This window comes from Embiotoca jacksoni, unplaced genomic scaffold, assembly GCF_022577435.1.
Source record: "Embiotoca jacksoni isolate LCO1_2020_lvr unplaced genomic scaffold, fEmbJac1.0.p SCAF_17, whole genome shotgun sequence".
In the NCBI taxonomy this organism is placed as follows: Eukaryota; Metazoa; Chordata; class Actinopteri; family Embiotocidae; genus Embiotoca; species Embiotoca jacksoni.
The window spans coordinates 6399042-6422715 of NW_027185307.1; the positions used below are offsets into that span (position 1 = coordinate 6399042).

Consider the following 23674-nt stretch of genomic DNA (forward strand, 5'->3'; position numbering starts at 1 on the left):
ACAGTGTTGGTGATTGCTGAGAAATTCAGCCCTCTGTCATCATGCAATGGCCCGACTCCGCCAAACTAATGCTCACAGCTTCAGTTTTCCTCCAGTGAATTTGGGTCTGGGTATGGAAGGCTAATCCTGCAGCAGCCAAAATTGTGATCGCAAGTTTTTAAATGCTTATGCTCCACCCAAATAAATGCAACGGATGCATCGTTAAATTGGCAAACCAATATGTTTTTGTTTTTTATAACCCAAACTAAATAAAAATCTGAGCACCTTATTTTTGTTTGTTTTTTCCTATTGAACCATTTAAATCCCATTATTGCCATGGCATTCATGTACATGATGAATGGAGGTAAACATAAAAATGTTCAGTGTTAAAAGCATAATAATAATAATAATAAAAACAGAAACATTTCTCCCATCCTGTTTTGTTGATCTCCTGAAGAAACTGATGAATAATGTTCCACTTTGATCACCTCAAATTGACTTTATCTTTGTGGACTTTATCAAAGCAAACATCTTCATCTTAGCATCCATTCATTCTTTCAGACCCTTTTTGTATCAGTTATTCATGTGGAGTGGTTTAGAAACGGCTTTAAAACACACCTACTGGCACCAGTCAAGCACCCTATTACAGTGGGTGTAGCTTTCACTGATGGGTGCTATCTCTGGATTATTAGTCACACTGAAGCCACGCCTGGTGTGTCTGAGTATAAATCATCAGAGATAGTTTTAACAGAGCTTTATTTTACTGAAACGGTGTGGATCACTTGTTGGTTTAAAGAAGTAAGTACAGGATGTTTCTCACTGTCACTTGATTTTAATGATGAGAATAAAAATCAGGCTTTAAACAACTAACAGTTGATTCTTTTGACCAGGTTTATCAGGTTCGACAGAGATTTAAAGGTGAGTGAAAAGATTATGATGAGGGAGTGATGGGTATTTGTCGACACATGTCTGGGAGGATAGCATTGGACACTGTCTTAATTCTAATTAATATATGTTTCACATAATTCAACAAATCTGCTCTTTGCACCAGACACAATGGCACCATCAACCCCTCTGTCCAAGGCCAACACCACCTTCTCTCTGGCAATGCTCAGAAAGCTGAGTGAGGACGACAAGACGGCGAATGTCTTCTTCTCCTCTTTCAGCATCTCTTCGGCCCTGGCCATGGTGATGCTGGGTGCTCGGGGCAACACATCTAGACAGATGTCAGAGGTAACAGAACGCACACACAGTGAAAAATAACGGCATAAAAGTTACAGTTCTCATAGAAACACACCCTTTTGGACTCACTCAGACATGCATGCTGCAAATCTGTGGATCTGATTCATCATGCAGCTGGAATTTTACTTAATGATTGCGTTGGGTTCAAGTTTCAAGCTCTGTCTTGTGTGCAGTTCACTGAGTGCACAATACACTCAACCTCTTAATCATGTATTAAGAATCTAACAGGATAGTGAGAGATGATTCATTTCTATTAAGCAGAATATCAGAGAAAACAGCTCATGAGTCTGTGGTATGGTGTCACTGTAGTTTAAATGGTTGTTTTAGTTGAAACACTGTAGAAAACATGAGTGGTTTGTTTGCTGTCAGACACAGAGCAGCGTTACAGATGACGGGAGTGTTTTGTACTGTATTTCTACTGGAAACTTTTAAGCTGACTGACACAGTGGGGTGTGACAAAAGAAAGTGTCTGCGCAGGCATGCATTACTCATTCAGCATCCAAGTATCAGCAAATATGGCTTTTCTTGACTCTGAATCCAGGAAAAGAAAAGGTTCTTGTAGATCACAAACATGTTTTAGCCAAATAAATCAACAAAAAAAGACAAAGGATAGATTTTGTCTTCAGTAATTTTTAGTGATTGAAAGATTAACTCGACTGCCTTCATAGTTCTATTTTCTACTTTATTATCACTTTACTTCCCTCATTTTAGAGACCAATATTTCACTTTTTACTGCATTTAGAAGTAGCTGTGTGTCCTCCAATCAGATCTGATGATGAGCTTGTAAAATATGCAGGTATATGGATTAAACAGCTCAACAGCCACCTCCGCCTACTATAAAATTATGATCTTAAAGCATCAATAATATCAATCACATTGTAACATGTAGTATAACACTGATTAAACTCTTTTCTTGTCACTCTCCGACATCTTGCGGAAAAAAAATTATATAATTTGTCTTTTAATGCTGAAGAGATGTTTTTGCTTATAAGGGATCCTTCATACAGTGCGGTGCTGCTTCTGTACAGAAGGAAAGGAGCTGACTTTCTACATTTTTACAGCAATGTTACACAACGTGTACGTGCACGCCTTCTGGCATGAAGCTGCAGAGAGGTGAACTTTCACTCAGTTACAACAGAGAGCAGTTTTAATTCCCAATTGTGTGCGTGTGTGTGTGCTACAACACACACACACACACACACACACACACACACACACACACACACACACACACACACACACAGTCATTCTTACACTTAATGATTTTATGTTGTGATGACTTGTTTTCCTCGAGGCGGATCCCCACAATTTAACTGTTTAAACCAAAAGTGACCAACGTCTTTAATATTGAGGGCCAAAAATGTATCTGGAAGGAGGATGGACAGCCAAAATCAAATGTTTATGTTATGTGAAACTACATTTCATTTAAAGGTAATCTATTTTACTGAAAATTAAAATGACCCATCTGCCCCTCAGGTCCTCAGCTTCACGGAGGCAGAGAAACCGAAGGAGGAGCCTGGAGCAGAACTGATGCAAACGCAGTCGTCGATCCAGACGCCAATTCAGTCAGTGCTGCAGATGAGGAAGCGGACGCAGATACAGCAGTCAAGCAGGCTGCCGCAGTATCTGCTCAAGGTGGTAGCAACATTATTTATGATTAATGACCAGGGCGACAGGTGTCTTCTGGTGGGGAGAAATTAGATTTTGCTTCCAGATTATTTCAGATTTACTGTAATTTCCCTCCTCGTGTCAATCTACTTCCAACATTTTACTGCAGATATCAAATTTTGGTAATTTGACACTATATTACTGTTAATGGTGTTAGGGATTTTGTTTGATCTGCTTTTTGCTGTTTGCATAATTTTTCCAAAGGGTGGAGGAGGTTTTCACAAACAGAAATGAAACGTCTGAAATCTTCAGTATCTTGAAGTTTGTAGATAATCGTTCTTGTGGATATAAATGATGAGAGCACCGTCCCCAAAATCATTTATTTTACTGTTTCTTATCACTTTGCTGCCCTCCTTGTTACCATGTTAGCTGAGAGAAGTTAAGTAACATTTATACATGAATAGAAGGTCAATATAGCTTCATTTAAAAAAAATAAAATAAAAAAATAAAGACAGCACAAACCCAGTAACAGAAATGGGATATCATTTTAAATTTATTAATTTACTCACTGTAAGCAGTGTAGTACGTCCGCCTGAGGCGTAGTGTGTAGCTTGAGGCAGAGCAACTGATGATTTTGATGTCTTGTCTCATCATTCAACAGATAAACTAACCCCAAGGTTATATCATGCTTTATATAATCCAACTCTTCTGTTGCTGTTCGCAGTGCCTGAAAACTCAGGATGATCAGGATCAGGATGATGATGACGATGATGATGATGTCCACGCCAGCTTTGCCAAACTCCTGACTGAGCTCCACCAGGCCGATGCTCCGTACGCCCTCAGCCTCGCCAACAGGCTGTACGGGGAGCAGTCTTACCAGTTTGTAGAGGTGTGTGTGCATCGGAGCTGTTGGGCTCAGAATTACTGAATTAATAGATGAAGAAATAGATGCAGCCCTTCAATTTGATATGTAAATACTTTGCATTTGATTTGATTTGTTAATAAGAAACAAAAAGAAATGGAGCCTACATGTAAGCATAAATTTGGATTTAAGCAGTGCCTTAAATTTGATTAAAATGATAATAATATATCAGCTATTTCAGTCAAACAGATTACTTGACTGTAGTTTTTTTTTTTTTACTGGACACAATTCATCAGGTATTTAGTACTTTTGCATGGCAGTCAAATAGAATAATCAGAAATGAAGAAGCAGTAGTGGTGATATTCAGACTTTAAGATATCCTATATTTGACAGGAGTTAAGCGCTTAAAACACTGGAATTCTACAATTCCCATAATGCAACTTAATATGCTCTTCATCATGACTAGTTAATGCCGACATCTTTCAAACTTGACATTGCCAGTTTGTAATGCAGGTTCTCTGTCCAACATCGGCCCCAACTAAAACAACCATGATGATACAAGGTTATCCTGTCAAACTTTGAAATTATTCAAGGGCTGTGTATAACTGCACTTGACAAATAAACAAACCCCTGTGTGTAAAATCAGCCCCTATAAATTATACACAATAAATTCTGTGTCGCGGCAACAAACTTAGGGTGCTAGTTGCCTTTATTTCAAAATAAGAGTATGCTGTTATCCAGTATGAACAAAGCCACGTGAAATTCAAAGAGCTGAAAACATAAAACTCAACTGCATGCATACTAAATAATAGGTTATTAATTGAAGTCTCTCTTGCTTGTAAATGGGTTAAAGTGAGTATTTAATTGTGGTATGTGTATTCTAATGTGTTATTTATGATTCCAGGATTATTTAGCTGAAACCAAAAAGCATTACGATGCTGAGCTCGAGTCTGTGGACTTCAGCAACAGCGCAGAGGAGGCCAGAGTCAACATCAACAGCTGGGTGGAGAAGCAGACGCAAAGTAGGTCCCTGTATTAGCATACACTCATGACATCAGAGTGTAAATCCAAACTCTCATACCCAACCGAAGCCCTCTCCATCCCTGGAGAAAAATGTAATGACTAGTTTTTCTGCTGTAAACCTGCTCATCATTGAGGATCGGTTCGTGGTCCTATGATATGCTCTAATTACCATCCTAATCCACAGGGTAATATTATTCTCTCGTTACAGTTTACCCAGTTTCAATTCTCAGTTCAGTTTCTATCTAGTATCAATCAACTAAATCCAAGAGTTTTACTTTGAAATGGTTAAATGCATTTAAAGTTGTTATTTTATGTCCAGACAGTTTCCTACAATTAAAAAAGCATCACAAATGTCAAGAATTCATCCTAATTACAGAGTATGTGACATTGTTGGTATTTCCATCCATACTACATGTGTGTTTTACATTTTGACATCACCTTTAGAGATCGTATACAGTTAGCTGCATCATGTACTCACCTTATATCTCTATATGAGCCAGAGTGAAGCGTCCCCTCTATGACAATTTCAGTGGTTCTGAACAGACTGCTGGTGGAAAAACGTAAAACAAGCTCGTTCTTAAACTCAGTTAGTCAGTGGTTTACATCTTTTTTTTTTTTCTTTTTTTTTAAGTAGATGTAATTTCCTGTTTGCCTTGTTTTCTGGTTTTAATTAGAAAAGTTTTGCACGTTTACTTGTTTTTAGTGCTCCTAAAGTGATGATGATGTTACTCCTACCTGTTCACCAGGTAAAATCAAGGATTTGCTCGGAGAGGGCGCATTGGACGGAGCGACCAAGCTGGTACTGGTTAATGCCATCTACTTTAAAGGCAACTGGAACCAGCAGTTTGAGGAGGAGTTGACTGCTGATGATCAGTTTCGGTTAAATAAGGTAAAACTGCACAAAGACACTGAGGAAGAAAAGCGGCTCTTTGACTTCATGAAATGATCCAACATGATACTACATAGTTCAACTGAGGTTTGTATACTGCTGGCATGTGCAGGACAGTCTAAGAGCACACCTTGACAGAGCTTTGTTAATTTGCTGTCTGGAAATATAAAGTGTGGACCTTGGAAGTGGTATTTGTTATTAAAATGTTTGTAGTTTGATTTGCAGCTCAGAGTTCAGCAAAGGCAGAAAACTATTGATGGTGGTGTGCAAAGTGAGAGAGCTCAGAAAGCCAGTTTAAGTCTAAATTTACTCTAAGTTTGAGGATAATGTGACATATTCCCGTTGACCATGGAGTCTCTGACAGGGAAAATCTGGGAATTTCATTAATTCTGAGTAATGGAAAGTCTTCTAAATTCATCACAACAAGACAAGAGGGGAGATTTATGTTTAGTTGACGGAGGAGAAGACTCAAATGAAAGACAAGGGATTCAGGTGGCTCAAACATCCAGAAGTGATATTGACACCAAAAAGCAGAATCCAAAAACACAAACGAGAAAAAGCATGGACCTAAAATGAGGATCTGGGCTTTAAAAAGACGAACGACAGGAAACTGAACCAAACTGCCAAAGAGTTTAGGACAGCACACAGTCAAAATACAGAAGGGAGAGGAGGACAATGAGGGACGGCTGAAACTAATCAGGGGGGGAGACACAAAAGGTGAGTCATTTCAAAGTAAAACAGGAAGCACAAAACTCAGACTGAACTGAAGACTAAGAAGCGGTAAAGAAGTCCAAATCACGACAAAAAAGTCAATCAGGAAAAATGTTTGTATGATGTGGATGAGCATAAACGTTTCTGTAAAGAGTTCAGGTGGAACAAGAGGATGGTCAGTGACATTAATATTTCTTTAACTGGCTGACTAAGAGAAGACTACAAGGAGGATTACAACTAGTTGTAGTTACCACAGTAACACTATGTAAACATCATCCTTCAGGTTTCTTTCTCTCTTGTGCAATTAGCCCAGCATTACATGTAGACACTGAAATGACTCATGTCTCCTTTTCAGTATGTGTAGACGTCTATATTCATCATCATGGATCAGGGCTGAGTTTCACTGTGAACTCACATTATTGAGAATGAAAAAAACTAAATTATGCTGATCTGGGATATGAGCGTGTGCCTGCAGTATTTTCATCCAAATATACACACAACTGGAGCATATTGGTGTATGGCATAATTAAACATAATAATTGATATGTCCCACAGTACTTTTGATTTGATTTTCCTCTTTTATTCCATCTGTTTACTTCCTTTGGTTATTTTGAATAACTAATATCTTGCCTTTTCACCACCAGTATGATTTACACAAGACTTTAATATTGACTGTTTTTCTTCCACTGACATTAATTCAATTCTCTATTTAATAATTATACACATTTTTGACCAAAGTCCCTCGTGGTGGAAAGTAACGAAAAAAGCCGTCCCAGTTCAGCTTTTACAAACCTCACCGTGTTTGCAGTGTGAGAAGAAACACCTTCTTTTTTATTTGACTTTTTGTAGGAATTCGTCCACACCTGCAATGTGTAAGAAAGTGCACAGGGACACGCCCGTGTTGCATGGCAGTACCTAACTTGTCCTGTCTTTGTTTCACGAGCCATGATTCACCAGTGTGGGTCGAGTTCTCTGACGATCACAGACTGCTGAGGAAACATCACATCTCGGAAAATTTTACACCACAATCAGAAAATGTTAAAGACAAATGTGTGGCCACAGGGCGTGTACTCTGTATCATAAGTTAGATTACCTACAACAATGTGTGCAGAATCTAAAAACCTTAGTATGTATGACATTATTATTCTGTTCCCTGTTGTCTTTAGAATGACACTAAGGTGGTCAAGATGATGCGTCAGAAGAGTAAATTCCCTCTAGCCTCTAACCTCCCTCTAAACTGTAAGGTAATGTCCATTATTATCAACTGTATTCTTTTGTCCATGTCTGTTTGTCTGCCATGTGTTTTGATATTTCAGTAATTTATGATCAGATTTCAGTGAGAAGATTTTATTATCATCTTCCAGAGATCAATTGAAACCATTGGATTTGTTATTTTTAAGATAATTTCCACAATTTTATAACTAGTAGAGATTAAGATTTACTTTTACAACCATCGACCTGTTTTTCTGGATGAGGAAGTCAGCTGATCTTCAAATGGAACTAAATCAAAAACTTTGCTTTTGGACAGATCCTCGAGATGCCCTACAAAGGAAAAGACCTCAGCATGCTCATCTTCCTGCCTAACGAGATAGAGGATGATACAACAGGCTTGGAGAAGGTAGGACACACACACACACACACACACACACACACACACACACACACACACACACACACACACACACACACACACACACACACACACAGTACACACACGCCCACTGTTAAACACACAAACTAACCAGTGACTTTGTCCACACCAGCTGGAAAAAGAGCTGACCTATGAGAAATTCGTGGAGTGGACTCGTCCAGAAGAGATGGAGGAAACTGAGGTGGAGGTGAGGCTGCCTCGATTCAAGCTGGAGGAGAAGTATGACTTGAAAGAGGTCCTGGTCAGCATGGGCATGGAGGACGCTTTCGATGTCACAAAGAGCGACTTCTCCGGTGAGACATAACGAATACGTTCTTTTTAACAGCATGTGCAGGAATTTAAACATCACCTGTAGGAAGTCCAGAAAAGCTTGATTCTCTCTCCTTTCTTGGCAGGAATGTCTCAAGCGAACGACCTGGTGCTGTCCAAAGTCTTCCACCAGGCTTTTGTGGACGTGAACGAGGAGGGAACCGAGGCTGCTGCGGCCACTGCAGCTGTCGTGGCGGTACGGTCTCTAAAGATTCCAGCCACCTTCATCGCAGACCGCCCCTTCCTCTTCTTCATCCGACACAACCCCTCCATGAGCGTCCTCTTCGCCGGACGTTACTGCTCCCCTGAGTGAGCACCGCTGCATGACACGGACACGGACGGATTATAAGACATCGGACACCCGTTTAAATTCTGTCTCTTTGCCGGTTTGTATTTTTTGGACCTTTATAGTCATGAAGGCAGTACAGTAAAACAGACTTTGAGCTTTGTCCATCACAGTTATTCGGCTGCTATAAAAACTATATTTGTTTTACAGGAGAACTCTGAAGAGACTTTTTTTTGTACCTGATTTTAAATATAATAAAATGAGATTTTATCAGCCAAAAAAATAAGGTATTCCTCACTATTGCTATAAACACCGGAAAGAGTGCTGCCGAAACAAATGTGCATGTTTTGCTTTATTATATAATTCCCTGTCAAAAAATAGTTTTTGCAGCAACAAAAATTCATATCAAATTAAAATTCAACAGCATGTGTGTGTGTGTGTGTTTTTTTTCTGTATGCATTTCTTTACTTTTTCAATCAAAGGTGGGTGGGTGGGTTTTTTTCTGTATCTACAATTACACAGATGCTTTAAATGCCAACTGCAGTGCACGCACCTCATTTGTGACCAAACTGGTTTGAAAAGTGTCAAATAAAGTTTTCTAATATATAATTGAAGAGGAAAATCTAGTCTCGCCCCCTCGAACAGGAGCCCCCGCCCCCCCTGACAGAAACACGCTGGATGGCTTTTAATTTGAATGTGATCTCTCACTCTAGACTTTATAGCTCTGACCCTGCTGTTGCAGTCCAGCCAAAACTAATTATGTTATTTACCTAATTTATGATTACCCATTTCTTTCCAGCTCAGTGTGTTAGTCTCTCACATAAAGGTCTCCTTACAGTACACATCTGGTCCCCATGCCTTTGTTTACGTTGATTTATAATTTTAGATAGTCAGTAAATTCACTTCAATTCAAAGTATAGATGTCACCATGCAATATTGTCCCCATAAACTTTACAACAGGTATATTTAAACTCAATGGCAAGAGTGCTGGATAGGAAAATCACTGAGGCACGAGGACCTCTTGGTTTTAATATTGGAATAACATACTAATCACGGGCATCTCCTTTATGGTATTAATTTCAGACAGCAAAATACAAAATGAACCAAGTAAAACAGTTTGAGGCTGTTTATGATTTAATCAAAACAATTCCAAGGTGCTTGTAGCAGGTCCATAACCATATTTGTTAAAGGCGTTAACAGTGAAACAGTATCCAGACAGCCATCTTCTTGTGGGCCATAGAAAATATCAAACAGGCCCTATCCAGCCCATGGACCTGAGTTTGAATATCCCTGCTCAAAAGAACATACAAAATGTAAATAAAGTGATAAATAATCACAGGTGGCAGGCTAATCCTGTAGAATTATAACTGCGGGGTGGTTCAGGGTCTCCAGAGACAATCCTAACGATATCCTCTATCAAAAAGGAAAGTTTTAGGCCCCATCTTAAAGGTAAAGATGGTGTTTGCCTCCTGAACCAAAACCAAGACATTTCTTACTCCCATTGTAGTTTTGGTTGCATGAGACACTAACAGGAACTTAGAAACCGAATGAGTGAGTGAATGAGTGAACAACCAGGGAAAAAAAAAATCAAATACTGGCTGTGATAAACCAGGGTCAAGATTAACAGATAGGTGGATAAAAAAAACAAAACCACAAGTTGGATCACATATTAAAATACACTGCGTCATCAGTTCATCACATGACCCAACCTGTCCAATGCTTATTGATGATGAAACCTGGAGGTGAGCTCCATCTGGTGGAAGACCACAGTCATGTTACCAGATCAGTCTTTTATCAGTCTCGCGTTAGCTCGGTGATATTTGATGCCTGGTTGGATCCACCAACTCCAAAGACAAATATCTGGGTTTGGTTCATTTTCTAAAAGTTTGACTTGCTTGCAGCCTCTCAGAGGGATTTAATCAAAAATAAGCAAGCAAAAATAATGAGCAAAAACTTCCGATCTTATGTATTTTTTTTTAATCATTAAAGATGACTTCTTCCTCTGTTTGTTGTCTTTAGAATAACTGCACCAGAGCAGACGATCAAATTTCAGTGAGAGATTATCTGTGATTCCAACATATTGTGTACATTCGCATGTATATTTGAAACCTTCTGTCTGCTCCTTATCTTCATCTTTTCCCTCTCTCGTTTGTATTCGTCTTTGACAATAAAATAAAAGATAATAAAAGACAATGAGAAAACCGCAACTCTTTTCTGATTGGTTAAACAGGCAGAGTAATAATCCCGTTCTCCTTTATAGTCAGATTCCCGATTCACACTCCGTCTCGTCGGTGGCGGTAAAGCACCGGGACGTTGTTTAATCCATGAATATGAGGAAAAGAAGAAGCCGACGGTGACGCGTGAGAATACGGAAACTCATGCGATCAGTTGTTTTCGGGGCGTGTCGGTTTGTAAATAATAAAGCCGATGCTTCAGACAGAAGTCTTCCTGTAACCTAAAAGACTCTTGACCGCTTCAACACCACGAACATCTCTGTCGGTAAGTAAAAGATGAATCTCATTCGGTTTGTTTGAGAGATGCTGTGTTATGTGTAGATGATTGGTTTGACTTTTTGCAGGCATCAGCTACAAGGATGTTTAAATGATTGTGAGCGGACAGGTGGGGCAGGACAGGCTTTATCTCAGGTGAACAGACTAGTCAGTCAGTCTTTGAACGTGGAGTAGATCTAAATGTCTGTATATGTGATTGCAATCGTAATATAATGTATTATTTATTGTACGATGAATAGTTTCCACCCTTTCAGCACACTTCTCCACACTCTGAATAATCTGGAAGTTTAACACTGATTTACATGCGTATTTACAACCCGATGGTAAACTGCCATACAAACCAGTGAAGATGCATTTAATTTAGAATAAAATCCTCAATGACAGTAACCTCTACATTACTTTGTTATGGGTAAAGATTTGGTAAGGTGGACCACAGTAACACTGAATCAACCCAGCGTGGTGAATTTAAATGTTTGCTGAAAAAAAGGCCGATTTTTATCACCCTAGAAATTGTTATATTGTTTATATCCAATTTTTCTTGTTAGAGCTACTTGTTATAACATTGGAGCTATTAGTTGTGTTTAGTTACTAAACATTTATATGTGTATTCTGTTGCTGTTTTGTTTGAGGAATATAGATGAGTTTGTCTGGCTACATTATTAGTACCATTACTTTGAGTAATTGAGTTATTTTGAAGGCCCTGGGCAGCTTGTAGTACAGACAGTCACTGAGAAGGGTTTCTGGTTTTTACCGGGGCAAGTTAGGCAGAAGACACGATCGTTTTGTTTGTTTGCTTGCAGATATGGTAAAATAAACCTTTCGAAATATTATACATGTCTGGACAATGGACCTTTTACTGTGCATAAGATTTATTCCTTGGAGCTTCAGAGGTTGTTTGAATCTGAGTTTGGTTTATTTTTTCCTTGTTAAGTCTGAGGACACATCACTACTACATTTGTATTCATAGATAATCTGTGAAATTGTAAATTAAGTAACTTTTCAAGTGGAGCTTGGTGTAACAAAAGAATAAAATTCTCAATAAGAATGTTTTTAATGCAATAATTTAATGCTCTCTCCTTTCCTTGTACCAGACACGATGGCATCACCAAGCCCTCTATCCAAGGCCAACACCACCTTCTCTCTGGCTTTGCTCAAAAAGTTCGGCGATAACGACAATAGCGCCAACGTCTTCTTCTCCCCTTTTAGCATCTCTTCAGCCTTGGCGATGGTGATGCTGGGAGCCCGCGGCAACACCGCCACACAGATGTCAGAGGTACAACCTCACATAAACACTTACTGCCTTTGTAAAAGTAATACACTCATATTAACAACACCTGGTTGAGTTTAATCTCTTTTACAGATTATAATCTTACATAGTGTATGTCAATATGTCAAAGGGGTCAAAACGATGCCACCAAAACACCACAAAGAGCTGAAATTACCGTGACATTTACTCAACATCCCTCTGACACAGTTTGAACAATAAAGCCCTCTGAAAGTTGAGTTTGATAGAAGTGGAAACAGAGTGGAGCACCGAGGGCGTGAACGCCGCCCCGCCCCCCCTTTCCCCCCATGAATCACCCGTTTTGTTTTCCACTGTTGGCAAAAATGATGAAGCTCTGTTCTATGTTGTTTTATGAGGGGCAGCTCTGTGTTGGGTTGCGATGGGAACGTGATACATAACATGGACGTGTAAGGGCAATAAAAAGCGAAGTAATCTGTCCATGTTATCAGCTCCCATTATGTGCAGCAGACAGGTCCACCTGCTAAACCTTCCTGCTGCGCTCGGGTCTTTCGTGACCCGTTTTCACAGCCATTTTGATGCAACGAAAAACCCGAGTACAGCAGGAAGGTTAAGGTTCATGAATGAGCTCTTTTTAAAAAAGGAACCTTTTTCTATAATTACATCCAATTATCTGCAATTAAACAGTGAATATTTGTGACTGGTTTTGAGACAGGACATAAAATATGAATGTAATGTAGCATCTTAAAAAAAAAAGTAACAGATTAATACTGAAACACCTTGAAGAGAAAAACGCCCTCACACCTTTGAGCCTGTAATTCATCTTTAAAGAGACAAAATAACATTTATTGCTAGAATTAGTCTGAGCCCTGAGTAAAATCAGCAGTAACCTTTGCACTGAGTTTTTTTAGGAGAGGTCGCTGGAATGTAGATGGAAGTTGACATTCTGTTGAAACAAGAAGGTTTTGCTGACATTTTGATGAAACGATTGCGAAAGCTAAGCTTTACTCAGATGAGTGGAGCTGTTGAGTGTGTGGGAGGATACGGGCCTCGCCCTTCACCTATCACGACTCTGAGGGGGAGGAAACAACTGCAGTCATTTCAAAAGATAACGTGCTGAGAGAAAAGTGGTTTGTTAGACAGCAATTAGAACATGACAGACACTAGTAAGATGTTAATGTTAATAGCAAATACGACCGTGCATTTTGTCTTCCTGCTGCCTTTATGTCATCTGATGCAATAGTTGTGGATCATCACCAGGCTGTTTGACAGGGTCAGAGACAAACTATCTTAACCCTTGTGTTGTCCTTGGGTCAAAATGACCCGCAGCTGCGTTCAACCAAGTTCTATTTTATTTTCATATTTTTTGGGATCATTGGTGACAAGGAGGCTGTGAGGGTTTCTTTAAAGAATGATGACCAATGATCCCAAAAAATATAAAAATATAGAAATAAAATAGAACTTGGTTGAACACAGCTGCGGGTCATTTTGACCCAAGGACAACACGAGGGTTAAGAGTTGACTGTTCACGGCCCTGATGGGATGTCAATGAATCAGGAGGCCAGCTGATTATTTTGCCAGTTCCTCAGAAAGGGAGATTCAGCCTGAGTCAGGACTTGTAGTGTTAAAACTATGTGGACATGCAGGGCATGGTGAGTAATTGAGTGGTGGTGAATGCATGAAAGAGAACAGAGGTCAAAGTAACCAGTTACCAGATACTGGTTTCTGTTTACTTGTTCATTTGTTAGCTGGCCAACATTTCTTCTACAAATACTTCAGTCTGTTGACGGGAATAAGATATGTGTCTCTCCTGTCTCCTGAATTTGCAGGAACTTGTTGTCACAAAAAAAAAACACAACAATCTAATGGTTCAGTCCAATTTAGAAATGTGTATTTACTGTCACTTGCACAACCCATTGTTTTTCACTCAGTATGATGGTATAAAACACCCAATGTAATTCTTGTGTAAATGAACATGAAAATATACACACCCTGGATTAGCAGTATATCTGGTTGGGATTCATTTGTGTTGCCTAGAAGTTCCCAAACTTGTCAGACCATCTATTACCACAAGTACCACTTCTTTCTGCAGCTACCAACAGTTTTCTTTCACAAATTCACTGATTTAACTCATGCAATAAACTCACATATGCTCAATTACAACCACATAAGGACACCGTTTCCAAATCAAAATCAGCAGTATCTCTTTCTGGTCTGTCAGGTCCAGTGGTTGTTTCAAAGCTCCACTAATTCCACTTGAAATCAACGTCTGATGTGTCTGAATTCGACTATGTTGGGCACGATATCACCTTGGCTAAGCATAGGCAAATTTTATTTCTAAAATATTAAAATGTTAACAACCAATTTGAACATCTTCGTATTGGGATGTGTATACAGTATATACATGTTGGGTGATACAATGAATTTAAATGGTCATGTTTTTGATTTGAGCCCATTTGGAATAAAATTGTGAGGTTGTTGTGGACCATCAGGCGGAGCCTCACGTATGAGGTCCAAGGTGGGGAATCACTGGTCTAAAAAAATACAACTTTAACTTTGTCCAGATTAAATTATCAGTAAGAAATGAGTTCATAATCAGTGCTGTCATTTATCTCAAAGAATAACAACCAGATACCTGCTTAAATAATGATATAGCACGCTGGACCTTTGAATGAAGAATGTAAGCAATCCAGATTTAAAACTGACAATTTCTTAGATTTTCTCTTCACTTCTGACTTCGTGCTCGCTGGTGCAAGTAAGTTTTATAGAGCAAACCCGAGCAAAAGCAAGAAAACGACCTCCCGAGGTTGAAGATCACAAACTGCCCCCGTGTGAGTGTACTCAGGGTGTGGTGAGTCCAACCTGACATCACTGCTGGGTGTGATTACTCCGCAGCGCCTCAACACACCATCACACAGCGAGACGAAGACGGAGAGCTGTGGCTGAAGATGCCAGCGAAATTACTCTGAACACTTCAGCCAATGTATAGACGGAAGTCACATACATCAATTTACTGTGAATTGCCAGCAGGATACGACTCAACACACACATGACAAATGCCGTCTGAGCTAACGGTGAACAACTGCGCCCCCAGGTTCTCTGCTTCACTGAGGCAGAGAAGCCGCAGCATGCAGGAGCGCAGCAGATGCAAATGGAGATGCAGCAGCAGGTCAAGTCCAGGCTGCCAGGTTTTCTGCAGAAGGTGGTAAAAAAGCAGGAATTATACTCCTAACAGGTGGTGTGGGTGGTGAAGGGATCCTCGGAGACACAGAGACAGTGAAAATGTCTTTCTTATTTCCTTACTAACCTCCTATATGCTGCCATCTTTAACTGTAGCAGAAAAAAAACCTGTGTGAGGGAGCTGCTCTCGTTCTGTGCAGTTTACTGAAGGCTTTGTGTGTGTGTGTGTGTGTGTGTGTGTGTGTGTGTGTGTGTGTGTGTGTGTCTCTCTCTCTAACATCTTCAAGTCCCACAGAATTACATAACACACAGGAATGTGGTCTTATCCTTTTATGGCTGCTTCATGTTGTGCTTTTTATCTCCTATTAGCAGCTGCTGGAAATTGCACTTAACCCGCAAAACTCATCAAAGATATCAGGAAAATAGAGTCCACATAAATTTCACTAAATTTCACAGTGTGGGTAATACCGATAGCAAACATCATAACGACTGTCTTTGGAAAATAAAAAGTTAATGTTTTGCTGATTTTGATGTACACCCTCAAAACATCCAGAATTCTTATGGAAAAGACGAACTTGAAGATAACTGTGTAAATAACAACTCAGTGGAGGGATGAAATGTGTCTTCATGTCCTGTAAATGTTTGTGAAAAAGCTCCTCAAAGCTCGGACCATGGGATCTTTAAAGTCGGGGTTAAAGGTGTTGAAGTCTTTTCTCTGCTTTTTCTATGTTGTTGTTGTGGGTTTTTTTTTTTTGCCATGTTGTTCTATCAATGGTGACGGTTTGTACATTAAAACTGACACATAAAGGGGTCATGTAGGATTTAACTGCTGAAAGCTACGAACATAAAGGAGTACACCAGTACATAAAAACTTTACTTATTAAGTGATGAGAAGCCAGTTAGCAATGTGCAATGTTCAAGGACAGTTTTTGTTGTTGATCCCGTATGTTTTTCTTAAAAGTAGAAATTTAAAAAACGACTAAAAACATTTTAAGATTGTTGCCACAAAGCATTTGTAAAATGTTTTTAAAGCATATTGTCCAACTCTAAAATACATTGTAACATTCTGGTACAATAAAAAAAACTTGCTCCTGAAAACATTTGAAGAATCAAGACATAATAATCTGACAATGTTAATAAAACATTTAAAGAATTTTAATATAAAATATTTCTAGAATGTCTTTAGAGAACATTATCCTAATTTTATTTACAAAAAGACCAAAAACTTCCTGCTAAAAATGGACATTAACTGCAAAAAATTTCAATCCATTCAATTAATATCCTATCAAATTTTAGATAAGTGACTTTTTAAAGATTTTCTTTCCATGATTAACATGTTTAAAAGAGAGAATTACAACCAGATCTATTAAGGTTATTTATGGACGTGTTTTAGGCGAGCAAGTCATTCATAAGGTGGCGTACCAACAATCTCCAAATAAAACCTTTGTCTCATCACTTAATAGTCAACATGACTGGTCCATCCTTTGGTCAGTGCGTTTTCGTAACAGTTGTCTACTTTGTCCGCAGTGCCTGAAAACCCAGGATTGTCTGGATGAAGTGCACTCCAGCTTCGCCCAACTGCTGAGCGAGCTCAACAAGTCAGACGCTCCGTACGCCCTCAGCGTTGCCAACAGACTCTACGGAGAGCAGTCCTACCAGTTTGTTGAGGTGTGTGGTCTTCATGAGCAGGTGTGGTTTTTCTACACATTGTTAGGCTGGAGTGGATGATGGGAACAGAGCAGAGAGGAATTTTTACGAATGAATAATGAGTATGGGAGTGGACAACAGGCCGACATACGGTAGAAATACTATTCTGATCTCTGTAAGGGCTTTTTAATTCCACAAAGTAAAGCAAAGATGTTACCTTGTTTTGTTGTTCTGTAAAGTCTGTAAAGGTGTCTTTGATTGGTTCCAGGATTTCTTAGGAAAAACCAGGAAGCACTACCAGGCAGAGCTGGAGTCTGTGGACTTCATCAACAGCTCTGAGGCAGCCAGGCTCAACATCAACAGCTGGGTGGAGAACCAGACACAAGGTGGGTCTCACACAAGACACGAAGCAGAACGTTAACACACCTGCAGTTAAGGAGAAAACTGAAGAGTCATCAGATGGTGGAACATCTCATGTCTCACATTGTGTCCGTTTTTCCACACAAAGAGTAAATACCTTGTATTCAGACTAACTTACAAACTTACATCTTGAATGAATGCAATGTACTAAAGGTTCAGCAGTTTTCTCTACGGTGGCCAAAGAAGTAACAGAATGGCTTTGAGTTAGAACAACTGACGGCTAATTAACGCAGAATGTTTAATGGTAATTTTGAAATATTGCTGTAATACAAGGTGCGATTTAAAAAGTTCAGAGACTGTTCCTGTTGCACACAAACGCAGCACAGCACAGTGATGCACACTCTTCTGTGCTCCAATAAATCTGATGGTGCTGATTTCTATTTTGCCATATGTGACATTACTTCATGTACGTTTTAATGTCATTCACCAGGTAAAATTAAGGATGTGCTGGCCCAGGATGTGTTGGACAGCATGACCAGGTTGGTGCTGGTCAATGCCATCTACTTCAAAGGCAACTGGAACAAGCAGTTTCCAGAAAGAGCCACATGTGACGCTCAGTTCAGACTCAGCAAGGTAACACTGCAGCTGGATCAACACTGATGCGTAAAATCATATCAGCGGTGGCCTTCACATAGCAGGACATTTTAAAAAGAAGAGTATCCTGTACATTTTCAGACCAAAGCTTCAAGAGAAAAGACAAGAGTACTGAAAAGCCAGTTCATCATTTTTGGTCAAACACATCGCTGACTGAATATGAAAAATGCGTTTCATTCTGAAGTCACAAATTTCTAAATCGTTCAGGAAGACTGAACATTTTTAGACCATGGATGCTAATTCCAGCTTTTCCTGAAACGTGTTGAACAAGTGTGAATCAAAAGAATTCAACATCTGGGCAGAAACCTCTCCACAATGAACGGTGGAACTCGGGGACAAAAGAAATCGAAATCTGATGACATATTAATAGTTGATTTGTTGGACACGATGAGTGCAAATCAGACAAGACGAGGAGAACGTGTTTCCTTGTGGGTTGTAGAATATAAGTAAGTTATGATTTTTGTGGGGGAAGGTGCTTTTCTTCCAGATCACATGATGCGGATAAGAACAGTCTTACAATCTATATCAACTCTCTTTGACAAATGATAGGACAAAGGTCAAAAAAAAAAGTTAAGACCCTGGACTTCCGTCAGAGTAATAAAAAGTGATTCAGCTTTGAACTGGTCCACAAAACAGTCAGACTGCTTTAAGTGATTTTGAACCAGCAGGTGACTGAAAAACAGATAATCGAGTCAACGGCGCAACTCGCACTTATCAGCTTTTCCAGTTGTGAGGCTAAAAACCAACAACTGGCCATCAGCAGACTGGGAGAAGTGGTGCAGCATCGCCATCCCAGTACTGGTTTTCCTACCGTCTGATGAATGGAAGCCAAAGTTTCACTGGTGTTTTACTCAAGCTGGAGTTGAACAATCACTGAAACATCAAATATTCGTTTTTTGCAAGTCACTCGATTATTTATAGTCAACAAATCTTATGCACTCAACAACACATAATATATACTATGTTTATTATTTCCAACGATTATTTCTGGGCTAGCTGCAAGTTTGAAGTGTGTGCCAACTTGTGCCACATGTGATGTCACAGTGTATGCTGATGACACCATGCCATACATTTCCCATCACTGCAAGGTGATGTGTATAATATTTCAGATGGTGGTATGTTTGTCTAACAGGTTCATGTCTTGTTTGATGTTTTCAGAATGAATCTAAACCAGTGAAGATGATGTACCAGAAAACAAAGTTCCCTCTGACCTACGTCCCTGAAGCCGCCTGCCAGGTAATGCAGTTAACTGATCAATTTATATTGTATGTTAGTCAATATGTCAGTCAATCACCTGTTAAATGACCAGTTAGTATTTTGGCATAATTGGTTACATGATGTCTTGTGTTGAATGAGATTTGAGATGAAGTATTGGCCTGTCTCTGCTAATGCTAATGCTAATGGTTTGGGTGTCGCTGTGATTATCGTCTGGAAACTCTGTTTCACGAAGGTTTGTTCAGCACCTCTGAAGGGTGGACCAATAAGGCACCAGTGGGCGTGGCTAAGGGCAATAACATTAAAGTTAAACATTCAAACGTTACAGCAATGGTGATAGTGGTAGAACTACATGAAGCAGTATGAACAGTTGCAAAGCTCTGCTAGCAAATATTGAGGAATTAAAGTCAGAGCAAGAAGTGTTTAAAATTAAAAAATTAAAAACAGTCTGCAATGGTCATTTACCAACATGGCGCTGCACTCTGCTCACATTAGGGGAGGGTCTCTCCTTTCATGCTGTGTTTATGAAGTTTCGGTGTGCTCAATACTGATTGGTTAACAGCTGCTCCAATAATTTAAATATTAACCCAACGTCTACGCCCAGTAGGATGTAGTAGACCAAACCCACATGTTCACAAATATATTTGGGTCTTGTAATACAAGACTACATCAATATGAATCCACCTAACAAGGTTTTTTTTTGTACGTAATCCCATAAACTATCTCGTCAATTCCCAAAAAGAAGAAAACAGCTGCAATACCAGTGTATATATGTTTATATTTACTGTAATGTTTGAAACTTTCTGTTTGCCAGATCCTAGAGATGCCGTACAAAGGAAAGGAACTGAGCATGCTCATCTTCCTCCCCATGGAAATGGATGACGCTACAACGGGGCTGGAGAAGGTACGACATGCACACACCTGAAGAAACCCACAAACGTACCGTACAAGGGAATGAGTGATTTTGATTTTGTGTCGGCCACCAGCTGGAGAAGGAGCTGACCTACGAGAACTTTGTGGAGTGGACTCGTCCTGACATGATGGATGAAGTCGAGGTCAAGGTGGGTCTGCCTCGATTCAAGATGGAGGAGAAATACGACATGAAGAACGTCCTGGTCAGCATGGGCATGGTGGACGCCTTCGACATGTCAATGAGTGACTTCTCTGGTAGGACGTGTTCCTGGATCGGATATATTCGTAGTCATGTGAAGAACAGGCACCTGCAACCTGAACTGACCACTCAGGTTTTCAATTATGTTTCTATATTTATTTAAAATGCTCTCCCCCTTTTTTTCTGCGACAGGCATGTCTCCCGCCAACGACCTGGTGGTGTCCAAAGTCATTCACAAGGCTTTCGTCGAGGTCAACGAGGAGGGAACCGAGGCCGCCGCCGCCACCGCTGTGGTCATGATGCTGCGCTGTGCCATGATTCCAGCCACCTTCATCGCAGACCACCCCTTCCTCTTCTTCATCCGACACAACCCTTCCATGAGCGTCCTCTTCGCCGGACGTTACTGCTCTCCGCAGTGAGCGCTGCATCGTTTTGAGCAGCATTTCTCAACCGGAGGGAGGTGCTATTACTGGAAGAAAGTTGAGAATAATTGTTCCTTTTGCTAATCACACCCTGAGTTCCCGTCCTAGATTTTCAGCACCGGGATGAGTTAAAACTGCGGTGTTGGATTTTCTTGTCTGCGTTACTTCTCACATGAGTGGTTTAACCTCTGCCTTCCTAAACTTTGTTCTTGCGGTGTTGAAGTTAATCTCATCATTCTGCTTTACTTTATGTATCATTCACGTATGGCCCTTATTTGCTGCAGCCTGACACGCTACTCTAGTTTATACATCATTAAAGTCTAGTTTTTATTCTATACCTAACACACTTTAAAATAATGTGCCTTTATGCCTTTTCCAGGCAGCAGAAGAGACATCTGCTGTACCTTCTGGTTGTAGTGTTCTCTGCACTTTATCTACTTTTACCTTTCTGCTGAAAGAGAATAATATGATGAAATCACAGTGACAGATATGCATGTCTTTGGTAAATATGTAAAGTGCAATTACATGTAATTGTACCATTATAATAAATATAGACTATGAAGAACAAGAACTTGCATGAAGGTTTGAACTGGCTTGAAGACCAGGATATTTTCATATATTGTTTTACAGTTGGAATAAAAGTGGGTGGTTTGCAAAAATGTTGTGTTGCGTTTTTAATTTTGCCTATATTGTGTATACATATGCATAGATAGGTTATGAGAGAAAGGGTGCAGGATAGCTGGATTTGACCTGCGACGCATGTGGTCATGTTCTCTTTGCAGTGTGTACGCAAGGCTTCCTGGGTCACATTGAAAGACCGCCTACTAAGCTGACATCCTCTGAATAAGCAATACAAATACATTTTGTGTTTTAAAACTCAGGCTGCTCCGTGTCACCTGTTTTACCAAAACCTCCCCGGAGTTTCTGTTTTTTTTAATTTTAATTTATGTTGTGTAATTTCCAACACATCAGACCAACAGTTGTTGGGGAGCTGCTGACGCCTCGCGCAGTTCATTGACCCACAGCAGTGGAAACACGCTGGAATAAATAATGAATCTGACCTGAATAGTTTGACTTCTCACATTTCAGATTGTGAATTAGGTTAGAAACTTGAGTGTTTCGACATTTACAAAGTGAAATTCATCATACATTTTTCACAGGCTTTCAGAGAGCAAAGATGTCTAAATGCCTGTTGCTTTAACTCTTCATGTATCTGTTCGTGTTCTTGTGCTTATTAACGTGTATTTTCCTGATGTAGTTTATGTGTTCATTCTCATAGAGCAGGAAAGTGAGATCCGATTACAATTGGTCACTCTGGACAGATTGATGATGCCGGATGTGAACAGCCTTATTGATGACGTAGAGGCCTCAGAAACTCATGTAGCCATTATGATACAAATGGCCTTAACACTTCCATACATCAGGTCGGTCTATCTTTAATAACAGGCTTTAAAAGTTGCTGAAAACACGTCACTCTTGATCCAGGTGTTTTAGACTAATACCAACCGACATCCGAACTCCTCTTTATTTCGAAGATCCTTCAAAAACCTGTTGCAGATCACCTTTCTGCACTGTAATGGCTTGTTTAAAGGAATCCTGAAAACTTCACACAGGAGGTACACATCCTCCCGAAGCTGCACCCATTGCAGCCAAACTAAACTATCTGTCGGAGAAACAACTCATGACTGAGAAAGTCATCTTACCCGACTGCTGTCTCCACCAGGACCATGTTCTCGGGATCAGGATGCTCAATCGAGATCTTACTTGGAGGGATTGTTGGAGATGGACCACGTTGATCTTGGTGGATGATTGTGGAGTCACCCTCCATCCGAGCACTGGCTCGACACTGAACACTAAATACACACACACACATTGTTGAGGAATTATGACTGTTGTTGCCATGACATCTTAAAAAAAATACGGTAAACTTCACACATAATCCCAAAGCTGCTCTCATGGCAGCTAAACTGAACCATTTTCTCATCTGTCTAAGAGAGAACTCCTGACTGAGAAAGTTATCTTACCGAACTGGTCTCCTCTCATCTTCCAACAGCACCGTATCGACCATGAACACACCTCGTGGGATTGTGGGAGATGGACCACGTTGTTCTGGGTGGATGTTGATGGTGTCAGCTTTTATCCAAGCAGTAGCCTGGTGCTGCAAACTAAACCTAACGTCACTCTCCACTTTGTATATCTGCAGGCTGTCGACAGCTGATGCAGGATCAACTATGATCACACTGGATAGCGGATGGGTGGAAGTTGGACTTGTGTTTTTATCTGTAACTGTCTCCTTTATATACTTCTTATTTATCTTGTCCTCCTTGTTGTTGCCACTAAAATACAAAATCTTAACGTTACACTGATGGCCAGGAAACACAAGGCATTAACACAGCAAGCAAAGTATGAAAATCAATCAGTAATCAAATTCTGAATTGATCCTGTCTGTTGTCTGATGTGCTTGAAGCGCAACCAAAAGCACTTACTGACTGTAAGAGAAGTCTGTCTTGCTTCAGTAACGAGCTCGTGTGCCTTATCAGCAATTTTCACAACCATACTCAACGGCAGAATTTGAGCAATATTATTATTATTCATTTATTTTGTATTCATTTGGAACCTTTCTGGGTGTTGTTCTGATTTTATTTAACTAATACGAAGAGCTGAGCTCGTCTTACGCAGCCTCCAGGTCAGTAGGTGGCGCTGCCGACCCGGAAGCTCCTTGCCGATCGCCATTAAAAAAAAAAAAAAAAAAAAAAAAAAAAAAAAAAAAAA

The 23674-nt window shown here is 39.9% G+C and overlaps 2 protein-coding genes across 5 annotated transcripts; both read left to right on the forward strand.

Annotated features, from left to right (window-relative positions):
* Positions 1-751: 751 nt before the first annotated feature.
* Positions 752-8986, forward strand: LOC138199336 (leukocyte elastase inhibitor-like). 2 transcript variants are annotated; one of them, XM_069151360.1, is made up of 11 exons: positions 752-777; positions 853-897; positions 1031-1212; positions 2698-2856; positions 3554-3718; positions 4596-4713; positions 5461-5603; positions 7481-7558; positions 7843-7932; positions 8078-8258; positions 8361-8986. In XM_069151360.1, exons 3-11 carry the CDS (start codon positions 1036-1038, stop codon positions 8585-8587), a joined length of 1338 nt encoding a protein of 445 aa, XP_069007461.1. In that variant the 5' UTR covers positions 752-777; positions 853-897; positions 1031-1035; the 3' UTR covers positions 8588-8986. The 2 variants fall into 2 exon arrangements, with proteins under 2 accessions (XP_069007461.1, XP_069007462.1); XM_069151361.1 differs by having other exon boundaries at positions 770-777; positions 870-897.
* Positions 8987-10908: 1922 nt separating this feature from the next.
* On the forward strand, positions 10909-21561 carry LOC138199338 (leukocyte elastase inhibitor-like). 3 transcript variants are annotated; one of them, XM_069151368.1, is made up of 10 exons: positions 10909-11059; positions 12162-12343; positions 15408-15515; positions 17021-17161; positions 17409-17526; positions 17991-18133; positions 19313-19390; positions 20184-20273; positions 20356-20536; positions 20673-21561. In XM_069151368.1, the coding sequence occupies exons 2-10, from the start codon at positions 12167-12169 to the stop codon at positions 20897-20899; spliced, it is 1263 nt and encodes a 420-aa protein (XP_069007469.1). In that variant the 5' UTR covers positions 10909-11059; positions 12162-12166; the 3' UTR covers positions 20900-21561. The 3 variants fall into 3 exon arrangements, with proteins under 3 accessions (XP_069007469.1, XP_069007470.1, XP_069007471.1); XM_069151369.1 differs by lacking the exon at positions 15408-15515 and having other exon boundaries at positions 10914-11059; XM_069151370.1 differs by lacking the exons at positions 10909-11059; positions 12162-12343 and adding an exon at positions 15200-15296.
* The last annotated feature ends 2113 nt before the right edge of the window (positions 21562-23674 follow it).